Below are 11,165 nucleotides of genomic sequence, written 5' to 3'. Positions count from 1 at the left end.
AAAAGAGAAATTTTAAAAGTCTAATTCGAGATATTAAGATTCAAGCTTATTTTTGGGCGGAGTCAAACACTAAAATGTTGGGTTTGACGGCTAACACGGTGATAGCTTTGTGGGACTCGTATTTCTATCGGCCGCTTTGAGTTGGATATGAGACGTTTGGTTCTTAATTATTCTCACTTGGCTTTTTGTTCTTTGTTCTTTTCCTTGGGTGATCGACTCCAAACTCGGTCTCTTTTTTTTTATGTCGGTTGTATTTATTGGGTTGAGGTACCCCTTCATTAAGTACCTCTTTTTCAATGAATCTTTCCTATTGACTGATCAAAAAAATAATAATAACGGTAATGTAGATGGCCAGGCAAACCTTTCACCTTAACTAAGAGTTAATGGTACTAATCAGTAATGATTCCACTGGATTACCAACGATTTTGTTATAATATGTTGTGTCCGCCTTGCAAAATGGAGAAACTCTGCGCAGTTATCATCCAAATGTCCCAGGGCTTGCTTATTTTCGTTTGTAATGTTGTGATATTTTACATGAGCAACTATTTAAAGATTGATGCGACCAAGCTTGAATCCATATATTGATATTGGTTACTTGATCGTTAATTACTGTTTTACCGAAATCCCATTTCTTGAAGAAATTAAGAAACCTTCTAAACTCTCTCCCTCTGTGAAGTTTTTATGCTGTAAATGAAAATTATATGTTGTTGATATCATAGACATAATTCCATCCGCTGATGAAGTGGTGGGTTTACAGTGTGTTTAGATGTGGATGAGCTAAAATGCAATTTGGCCGAGTTCTTATTTTGATAGCGAATATATCAAGACAAGGCTTTTCTTCTGAGTTTTGCGTTTGTTGCAGAGCTCGACAACCCTTTTCTTTCCATTTGAGGAGAAAGATGGAATTCGCAGCTGGATACTGGATGCTCACATCGTCCTAGGAACCTTTGAGGACTTTAATTTAAGGTACCATTTTCAGCAAATGGTCTGGATACCTAAGTCTTAGTAATAAAGGAAAGACCTACATTGATGTCTAAGACCATTTTCATACAGTATCAGAAGACCTACATTTATGTGACGAATGCACCCGATAATAAAGGAACAAGAACTCAACAAGAAACTTGAAAAATATGTACAAACGAAAATTTGGATAAAAACTGATAAGAATTGTACGGCATTGCATTGAAACGCAGAATGATGAATATCCTTCCAGCCTTTAGTTGCAAGAAAACTTAAGATCATAAGGATAAGGGCATCCATCCTCCAAAACTTCAGTTAACACAATTCACTAAGCATTCAAGCATTTCTAGCAACTTATCTAATGTTTCCTCAGGTTCCAGTTAGTTATGTGCATTTTTCCTTCGCCTACTAAGTCTTGCAGCTTCTGTTAACTTGTTCTATCTAGTATGGTGTCACTGATCTACCAAATTTCACTCATCTGGAAAAACCTGCATAGTTCGAACAAAGCTAGATGCCTCAGTTGATTCAGTTCATAAACAAGATGTGCTTATGCATGAGATAAAGTAGAGATGTAATGTAGAATCAACAATAGATCAAAAAGTTTTCGGAAACTTGACATAATCAGTGCACAAATGAAGACAAACCTTGATCTATTATCTTCGACGTTTAACACTTTTAAGAGCTTTCAATTTTTGTAGGACGTACTCCATTACTTCCTTCAAGCTGGCTTGCCTTCCTTCCTTGAAATTCCAAAGCTCCCGAACTGGATATCTTCCACTTGCATTGTACTCATTCATCTCCAGTGAAGCACTGGCTACAGCATCATGTACTTCCTTGCCCCATTCATCTTTCAGCTCTCTCAACTTTGTATCATCTTCATTTATAACTTCCTACCCACACAGAATTGATGGCACTCTTCAAACTCCGCAGTGATGGTAATTTAAAGGAGAAGATAATTTACTAACACAAAGCTTTTTTTATCAAGAATCATAAAAGAAAGCGAGGAAAATATGAAGGAGTTGGACATAAAAGTAAAACGAGATGCATTTGATAGAATGACTACTCACATGAGGCTTTTTATCGACTGTCACATGCTTATAAGGATACCACCCTGAATCTTGTATTCTATTTTGCCACAACGAGCATAGCTCAACAGATTTTGTTTCCCATTCTGTAGCTGAGAACTTCTTGATGCAAATATCTCGAAATGGTTTGTCATTCAGCTCCCCCATCCGTTTTATCCCAATTACAGGAGGACGCGTACCATTATTTGCAAACCCATCTAAACCCTGTAGGGTAAGGATAAATCACCTGTTTGCTTCGGAATAAAAATAAACTAAATAAATTACTTTCCGGAGCGTATTTATCTGATTCTTACCTCGATCAAAACTTTGCGTGCCTCCTGTAGCTCATGGTTACTTCCGCGCTCTTTGGCGATAAGGGTGTTATTTAGATTAGTCAAACTATCCAACTCATAATCTTTCTCTTCCAGTTTTTTGCGCATATCCTCCACCTCTGTTAAGGCTTGAACATTTTCTCCATTACTTGTATCTTTCGCTCTTTCAAAATTCTGTTGCACAGTACTTAGCTTTCTTGTAACCTGTGTTGCAGTGGCAATTTATGGTAAAAAGTTTCAATTTTTTTTTTTCTGTTCCCATGATGTTTGCTTGTCATGGTTCACAAAGTTGCCCGAAAAGACATAAAAAGGGAATTGAGGGTTTAATCAATAGAGTTCAGGCTGACAAAAGTATAAATACCTCTTCCCTTAAGAGAGAAAGTTGCTTGCTTCTGAGATCCAATTGGGCCTCACGCTTGTTAATCTCCCTACGTTGCTGCTCGAGTTCTCTATTGCGAGTCTCTAAGTCCCTCATAAGCATCTCATTCTCGTACACAATCCTCTGCATACTTCTCATCTCTGAAATAAAGTTAAGATGGGCATACATGTTAGATTCAGTTGATACCTTAAACAAAACAAGGGTTGTTACAAAAAAAATGTGTTGATAAAGCATGCATTAACAACCCCATTAAAATGTTCACATGGTATAGAAGAATGTTCATTGCACACCGTAGTTACCTTCAAGATGAGCTTGAATTAGCTGATCCCTTTCTTCCGTCATTCTATTAAGTGACGTGGAGAGCTGAAGAAAAGCTTGATTCAGTTTATCTCTCTCAACAGTCATTATAGCAAGGGACGTAGATAAGTCGGTCGTCCTTCTTTCCATGTATTCCATCCTTTCATTCTTTACATCTATCTCTGCAGTTAGGCTAGACACAAGACTCTGCAGTCTCCTCATCTCTTGATATAAGTGAGTTCCCATGAAGCTCGAACCAACAATAATCTACATGGCACACAACAATAATCACATAAATTGCAATGCAGAAGTTAAACGCTTTCATCTTCAACAACAACAAGATATATAATGAGACTACCGCAAATACAAAACTGCAATGCCACACCACACGTGGATTTGCAATGTAGAAGTTAAACTCTTCGTCTTCAACAATAACAAGATATAATGAGAATACTGCAAATACAAAATTGCAGTGCCACCACACATGAACTTGCAAATGCAGAAGTTGAATGCTTCGTCTTTAACAATAACAAAATAGCGAGACTACTAGCACAACACAAAATTAAAATGCCACCATCCCTACAGTAACTAACAGTACTACTAACTAACAACTGCAAAATTCATTTGCAGTATTGTGTCAAAACCCATCATTGAACAACAACCCACCAATGGAAACGCAAAATTGCAATGCCACCAAACATAAATTTGCAATCAAAAAACTAAAATGCACACCACACCTACAATTACTAACAGTACTACTAACTAACCCATCATTGAACAAACAACCCATTACTGGCAACTAAGAGTACTACTACATTGAGAAGTTGAAAATTCAATTGCAGTAATCAAAATCAGGTGAACCCAGAAGTGAATTGTGTTCCTCTTAACTATTACCTTTTTAATTTGTCCCCCATTTCTTTTTCTGGTTTCACCCCAGATGGTATTAAGAGGGGGTTTATCAAAATTTCCCCCTTTTCCTCCATTTTTAAACATTAACCCATTGATAAACCTCCCCATAACTCACCTTCTCAACTCTCAATAGCCCCAATTCACAGCATTTACAAGCCCTAGAAAATTGAAAAAACAAAACGAAATGGAGAGAAAAGGAAGGAGAGGGAGTGGAAACAGACCTGATGGGCAGCACAAAAAGGAGCTCAATTTTGAGAATATATTCCTTCTAGAAACCACAGAATTTCTTGGGGGTAGGGTTAGCAGTTTGTGTGTGAACGGAAGAGAATGGTGGAGAAGCAGAATATCGTAGACTAGTACTTTTAGCTCTTCCATTTCCCATGACTGTAACGGCGTTTTGTCGCAACAGGAAATATTAATTTTGGAGCCGACGCGTGTTGACGGTCTCCGGGGTACAATTGACTCCGTTAGTTATACCCCCTTGGAAATGGCGGGAGGGGTGTAGTACACCCGCGGTTCACGATATGGACACCTGTGAGAAGTGGGGTTCACAACGGTTGCTTGGTTTAAGTTTAGCGCGGATGGTTGTTCGTTTGGCAATCCAGGGAAGTCTGGATGTGGTGCTTTGCTATGTATTTGGGGATAGACACTTTGGTAAAAGCGGAATTTTGGGGAGCGGTTCATGCGTTTAGGATTGCGCAGGAGTACAACATTAGACGGATTTGGTTTGAGATTAGTGGAAAATTGATTTAATAAAATTGGTTTGGAAAATTAAAAAAGGAAAAAAAACATGTCATGGCAGATCCAAAACTCATCTGACGCATAGTTCTCCTCACATTCCCAGCATAGAGGGTATCCATCTTCATCCTCCTCTTTGTCCAGAGATCCTACTTCATCATCCTTGGGCGCCGGCAGTGGCTTGGTAAACTTATGTTGAGGTTCAGACACCCATTGCTTTAGTTGCCAAAAGGGTTGACTTGCAAACTCAACCAGTCAACTCCAAGATAAAGTAATGTCGCTCCAAATCACAGTACCACGGCTATGACACCTCCCTGAAAATTCAAACACGCACGCACATAAAGATTGGCAAATTCAAGCTGGAATCTTTGCAGCTGTGTCAGCTTTAAATTAAGGTACATCTAAATCTTCTTTGGACGTGTTTCGGCCATATATTGTGTTTAGCATGCTCAACCTTGAGCCACGCTTGGCTAAGAACCAAGTAGATGCATCACAGTAGGATTTCAAGTAAGCACGCTCTAATACATGTAACTGAGAGCATCATATTTTGAATCCTAGGTGAAGAATGTAACAAGTTCAAAAAACTTTTAGGAAGTCAATAAAAATTTCAGTTGCTCGATAGCAAAAGTAATGCAGAAAAACAAGCAAGCAACTTCTACTTATCCAACAGATGACTCCATGATGTAACGAAAAGAAAGGCATGTCAGTATGGGGAGAAAAGAAGAAGAGCTTACCTATTGTTTCTATCGCATCCAAATCTGGCACCAAAATAAAAATGTGACTACAAGTAACCACGCATCACTGTGAACCTCAACCAGAGATAGCCATGATTTCCGTCTCTAGCACAGTTGATACCCAGTGCAGGCTCTGGAAGCTCTGGAGGGACCTCTTCAGGAGGTAAATTGACTTCCCATTGTTAAGTAGGAAATCCACACAAGCACAAGTTTTCCTTTTCTGCATAACACGATGAAGTTAATTAGTAACTACAATAAGATGTTAGAGAATGAAAGGAAAAATTAATTTAAAAACAGTCATACAAAGTACAAAGCATGCACTCTTACTCAGGCCAAACAGGGTGTATAAAAACTTGATAATCTCTTATCAGCGGAAAGGATGGTTAAATTATAACCCTCGAACACAGTAACAACATTCCCATGACAACAACAATAGCAACAACTTAAAACACCTCAAATTTCAAAGGGAGTTTGATGTATTGCAGGTCACAAATGTTCACTGATGAGAATACTTTGTTATTGTGTGCATCCTAAAAACAAGAAGAAAAATAAATGTACTGAAAAAAATCATAGTCTATGGATCCAGTTACCTACAGTAATTTCTATGGTTCAATGATCTGATCATAATTACCGGATCTCCAAAGAGGATGGCAGATGATTTCCAGACACGAAGTTTTTCTGATTCAATAATTCTTATCAACCAAGGAAATTTTGTATTCCTAGTAACTTATCTATTGTGTCCATATCTTTCAATCTCTCATAGTTAGGTACATTTTTTCTTCACTTACCGAGTCTTGCAACTCTTGCGAACTTTAGATATTCAAGCTAGGTATGTATAGTGCCATTCTCTTAAAGAAAGTAGAGAAGTATTCTAGAACAGGGTATAAAAGAAAAATTGAATGTAAATAGTGCACAAATGAATACACACCTTAGCTAGAATCTTCGATGTTTAACAATTTTAAGAGCTTTCAAATGAAGGACGTACTACATTACTTCCTTTAAGCTGGCCTTCCTTCCCTGAAATTCCGAAGCTCACGGACTAGATATCTTTCGCTGGCATTGTATTGATTCATCACAAGTGAAGCAGTAGCTGCAGCATCATATACTTCCTCCCAATTCATTAATAATTTCCTGCAACACACAGAATTGATGGGACTCTTCAAACTCCGCAGTGATGGTAATTTAAGGGAGAATAATATTCACAATTATAACTTCATCTCAGTAACGCATCCAGTAGGAGCCGAAGTAAGCACTCTATTATAAGTCCTTCCATGTAATTAAAAGCGACATACTCCGAATCCTAAGTGAAGAGTGTAACAAGTTAATTACGAAACTTTTTAGGTAGTCGATAAAATTTTCAGTTGCCCAAGGGGCATGATGGAGAAGAAATTTACCACTATCAATATAGCATTAGTATTTGAAAAAATCAATCATGTGTATTTGAACTTCTGCAAGTCACCACTGAGATAAACTGACCACAAACAGCTGCAATGTGACCGTATAAAGGATCAGGGATGAATTTATACGCACATGCACATGAACATCCCCACTGGCCACTGATGTAACAAGCAAAAGTAATGCAGAAAAACGAGGCAATTTCTACTTATCAAACAGGTGAATGAAATCTGGATGGTCCTATGATGTAACAAAATTAAAGCTTAACTGCAACATAGCACTTTCAGTATGGGAGAAAAGAAAGAAAAGCCTACCTATCGTTTTTCTCAAATGTCAAATCCAGATCTGGCACCAAAATAAAATGCAACTGCAAGTAACCACGCATCACTGTGAACCACAACAGAGATAACCAGTCTTTTTCTTGCACCCCATCTCTACCATAGTTGATACACATTGCAGGCTCTGGAAGCTCTGGAGGGACCCGTCAGCAGGTTAATTGGCCTCCCATTGTTAAGTAGGGAATCCATACAAGCACAAGTTTTCCTAGTCTGCATAACATGATGAAGTTAATTAGTAATTACTGTAGAACTGTTTGTTTTTAAGTACGTAACTAAGGCGCAAAGTAACAGAATCCAAAGTAGAAGGAAATGACAATAAGATGTAGGCAATCTAACTCAGGCTACACTGTGGATTTCAAAATCAAAACTCAAACACAAACAGGGTGTGTAAGAAGTAAGAACTGATAATCTCTTATCATTGTAAAGGATGGTTCAATTACTGGCTTTATCACCCTCGGATGCAGTGGCAATTATCAACAATATTCCAAATTATGTCAACAACAACAACAACAAAAAAAAAAAAAAACCTCAAAATTTGAAAGGGAGTTTGATATATTGCATTTGACACATGTTGATGCAGGAGCAGTCTAAGCCTTGCATCACATGTTCACTGATAAGAACATTCTGTACATTTTAAAAAGCTTGTCTAACAACTCTTAAACTTATGAGGAAAGAAAAACAAACTCTGAATATCAACTTCAAAAGCCGATAGTAAATAAATCCACCAGTTATTACTAAAACAGGAAACAGGCGAACTGCCCTATAGCACAAGCCCTACCTTAAAGCTCACATTTTTGACAAATAAATTTCTATCATTGTTTTTTGAGGCAGCGCGGATTGGAAATGGATTTCATGAATTAGATTTGAGAGATTTATCAAAAGTTCAGGAAACAAAGAAAAATTGGGATCCAACAAAAACAAGAAGAAAAATAGATGTACCAGAAGAAACATAGCCTACGGGTCAACTTGTCCATAGTAATTAATTCCCATGGTTCAATGGATCTGATCAAAATTACCAGAGTTCCAAAGAGGATGGTCAGATGATTTCCAAACAAGAAGTTTTTCTGATTCAATAATTTTAATCAACCAGGGAAATTTCGTTTACTTAGTATCTTATCTTCCAATCTCTAATAGTTCTGTACATTTTTCCTTCACTTGCTGAGTCTTGCAACTCTTGTTAACTTTGCATATTCTAGCTAGATTAGGCATAGAATCACTCAACAATCTATCATTCTCTTATCTGAAAAAAACAAACTACATAGTCTAGATGCATCAGTTAATAAACAAGTAATGCATGAGATTGAGGAAATAGAGAAGTGTTCTAGAACAACAGATAGGATCAAATATTGTTTGGGATATAGAAGAAAAACTGAACATAATCAGTGCACAAACGAAGACACACCGTGAGCTTTATCTTCGACGCTTAGCAACTATAAGAGCTTTCAATTTTTTCAGGACATATTCCATTACTTCCTTTAAGCTGGCTTGCCTTCCTTCCTTGAAATTCCAAAGCTCCCGAACTGGATATCTTCCACTTGCATTGTACTCATTCATCTCCAGTGAAGCAGTAGCTACAGCATCATATACTTCCTTGCCCCATTCATCTTTCAGCTCTCTCAACTTTTTATCATCTTCATTTATAACTTCCTGCAGCACACAGAATTGACAACACTCTTAAACTTCCGCAGTGATGGTAATTTAAGGGAAAATATAATTTACTCCCACAAAGATTTTTATCAACGATAAAAGTAAGTGAGGAAAATATTAAGGAATTGGACATAAAAGTAGAGCGGGATGCGCTTCATAGAATGAATACCCACATGACGTTTTTATCGACCGTCACATGCTTATAAGGATACCACCCTGAATCTTGTATTTTATTTTGCCACAATGAGCATAGCTCAACAGATTTTGTTTCCCATTCTGTAGTCGAGAACTTCTTGATGCAAATATCTCGAAATGGTTTGTCATTCAGCTCCCCCACCCGTTTGATCCCAATTGCAGGAGGACGCGTACCATTATTTGCAAACCCATCTAAACCCTGTAGGGTAAGGATAAATCACCTGATTGCTTTGGAGTAAAAATAAATTACTTTCTAGTGCATATGGAATAAGTCTATTAACTCTATTCACAGGATTCATACCTCGATCAAAACTTTGCGTGCCTCCTGTAGCTCGTGGTTACTTCTGCGCTCTTTTTTGATAAGGGTGTTATTGAGGTTAATCAAACTATCCAACTCATAATCTTTCTCTTCCAGTCTTTTGCGCATATCATCCACCTCTGTTGAGACTTGAACATTTTCTCCAGCACTCGCATCTTTCTCTCCTTCTAAATTCTCTTGTACAGTACGTAGCTTTCTTGTAACCTGCATCGCAGTGGCAATGCAAACAAAGATATATCTCTTGCACAGTATTCTCATGGTTCACAAAGTTGCCCGAAAAGACATTAACTGTAATTGAGGGTTTAATTAATCAATAGACTTCAGGCTGACAAAAGTATAAGTACCTCTTCGCTTAAAAGAGAAAGTTGCTTGCTTTTGAGATCCAATTGGGCCTCACGCTTGTCGATTTCCTTACGTTGCTGCTCGAGTTCTTTAAGGTGAGTCTCTAAGTCCCTCATAAGTGTCTCGTTCTCATAGACAATCCTCTGCATATTTCTCATTTCTGAAAGAACGTTAAGATGGGCATACATGTTAGAATCAGTTGATTTACCTAAACAGAACAAGGTACTTACCAAAATGTGTACATAAAGTAGTGTAACATTGCCAATTACCTTCAATATGAGCTTGATTCAGCTGATCCCTTTCTTCCGCCATTCTACTAAGTGACCTTGAGACCTGAAGGAAAGCTTGTTTCAGTTCATCTCTCTCATCTGTCATTATACCAAGAGACGCCGATACTTGGATGAACCTTTTTTCCATGTATCCCATCCTTTGATTCCTTACATCTACAAACTGTAGTTAGTCTACAGACAAGATTGTGCAGTCTTTTAATCTCTTCATGTAAGTAAGTCGTCAACAAATTCGAACCCACAATAATCTAGATGGCAAACAAAACACCAATAACACAAAAAATTAATTTAGGAAAATCACATGAATAGCTAAAAATAACATTAACAAAACAAACATATTGAGACTACCACTGCCACAAAAAATCACAATGCCACCCTTAACCTACAATAACTACTAATTGCAACAACAACAACCAAGCACAAACAAGCTGGGGTGGGCAGTAGGCTAAATGATACTAGTAATTAACAAGTTGACTATTCAATTGCAGTAATCAGTGAATCCCAGTAGCATTGAACAACTCATTCATGTGTGTTTCCTTCTAATTACCTTTTTAATTCGGCGCCCATTTCTTTTTCTTGTTTCACCCCAAATGGCATTAAGAGGAAGGGGTTTAGCAATTTTTCCTCCACTTACTCCATTTTTAAACGTTAACCCATTGATAAACCTCCCCATGATAACTTATCTCTCAACAGTCCCAATTTACAGCATTTATAGGTAAAAAAAAAAAAAACCTAGAAAACTGGAGACGAAAAGAGAGAGATGGAATCGATACAGACCTGATAGGAAGCGACAATATGAGCTGAATTGAGAGAATATATTCCCCTGAATCCATCCTTCTGGAAACCAAAAATTTCTTGGTGTGTGTTAGCAAAACGGAAGAAAATAGAATGGCGGAGAAGATGAAAAACAAAGAAGAATTGCTTTTAGGCCGGTTCCCATGAGGATGGCTAGGGCTGTCCATGGTTCGGTTTTCTACCCGGACCGAACTGGTCCAAACCCACAACAAAAACCAAAAAATCAGAGACCGAAAAATCCAAGAATCAAGAAACTCAAAAACCGAGAAAACCAATTCTAGGTGGTTGGTTTTGGTTTGATGTCACAAAAGAACAAAAAATCCAAAAAACCAAACTAAAAAAAAACCGAGAGTTAGAACCAAAAAAAACAATAAAAACCATAATAACATGTACCGAACTCTCAATCATGGTATAATATATTTACACTTCAATGA

At 37.6% G+C, this 11,165-nt stretch overlaps 2 protein-coding genes across 3 annotated transcripts; both read right to left on the bottom strand.

Moving 5' to 3' along the window:
• Positions 1-1,121: 1,121 nt before the first annotated feature.
• On the bottom strand, positions 1,122-4,495 carry LOC113350365 (factor of DNA methylation 1-like). Of its 2 annotated transcripts, none has more exons than XM_026594479.1 (7): positions 4,163-4,495; positions 3,035-3,299; positions 2,718-2,875; positions 2,339-2,560; positions 2,028-2,249; positions 1,605-1,850; positions 1,122-1,448 (listed from the first exon to the last, which is right to left on the bottom strand). In XM_026594479.1, exons 2-6 carry the CDS (start codon positions 3,276-3,278, stop codon positions 1,614-1,616), a joined length of 1,083 nt encoding a protein of 360 aa, XP_026450264.1. In that variant the 5' UTR covers positions 3,279-3,299; positions 4,163-4,495; the 3' UTR covers positions 1,122-1,448; positions 1,605-1,613. The 2 variants fall into 2 exon arrangements, with proteins under 2 accessions (XP_026450264.1, XP_026450263.1); XM_026594478.1 differs by lacking the exon at positions 4,163-4,495 and adding an exon at positions 3,927-4,079.
• A 182-nt stretch (positions 4,496-4,677) lies between these two features.
• Positions 4,678-10,823, bottom strand: LOC113350366 (factor of DNA methylation 1-like). Its single transcript, XM_026594480.1, has 10 exons — positions 10,714-10,823; positions 9,919-10,184; positions 9,652-9,809; positions 9,290-9,511; positions 8,967-9,187; positions 8,549-8,793; positions 7,123-7,356; positions 6,342-6,544; positions 5,414-5,633; positions 4,678-4,993 (listed from the first exon to the last, which is right to left on the bottom strand). Exons 2-6 carry the CDS (start codon positions 10,073-10,075, stop codon positions 8,784-8,786), a joined length of 768 nt encoding a protein of 255 aa, XP_026450265.1. The 5' UTR covers positions 10,076-10,184; positions 10,714-10,823; the 3' UTR covers positions 4,678-4,993; positions 5,414-5,633; positions 6,342-6,544; positions 7,123-7,356; positions 8,549-8,783.
• Between the last annotated feature and the right edge of the window lie 342 nt (positions 10,824-11,165).

Source organism: Papaver somniferum, chromosome 2 (genome assembly GCF_003573695.1).
Source record: "Papaver somniferum cultivar HN1 chromosome 2, ASM357369v1, whole genome shotgun sequence".
Lineage (NCBI taxonomy): Eukaryota > Viridiplantae > Streptophyta > Magnoliopsida > Ranunculales > Papaveraceae > Papaver > Papaver somniferum.
This window is presented reverse-complemented; position numbering and strand designations above follow the sequence as displayed.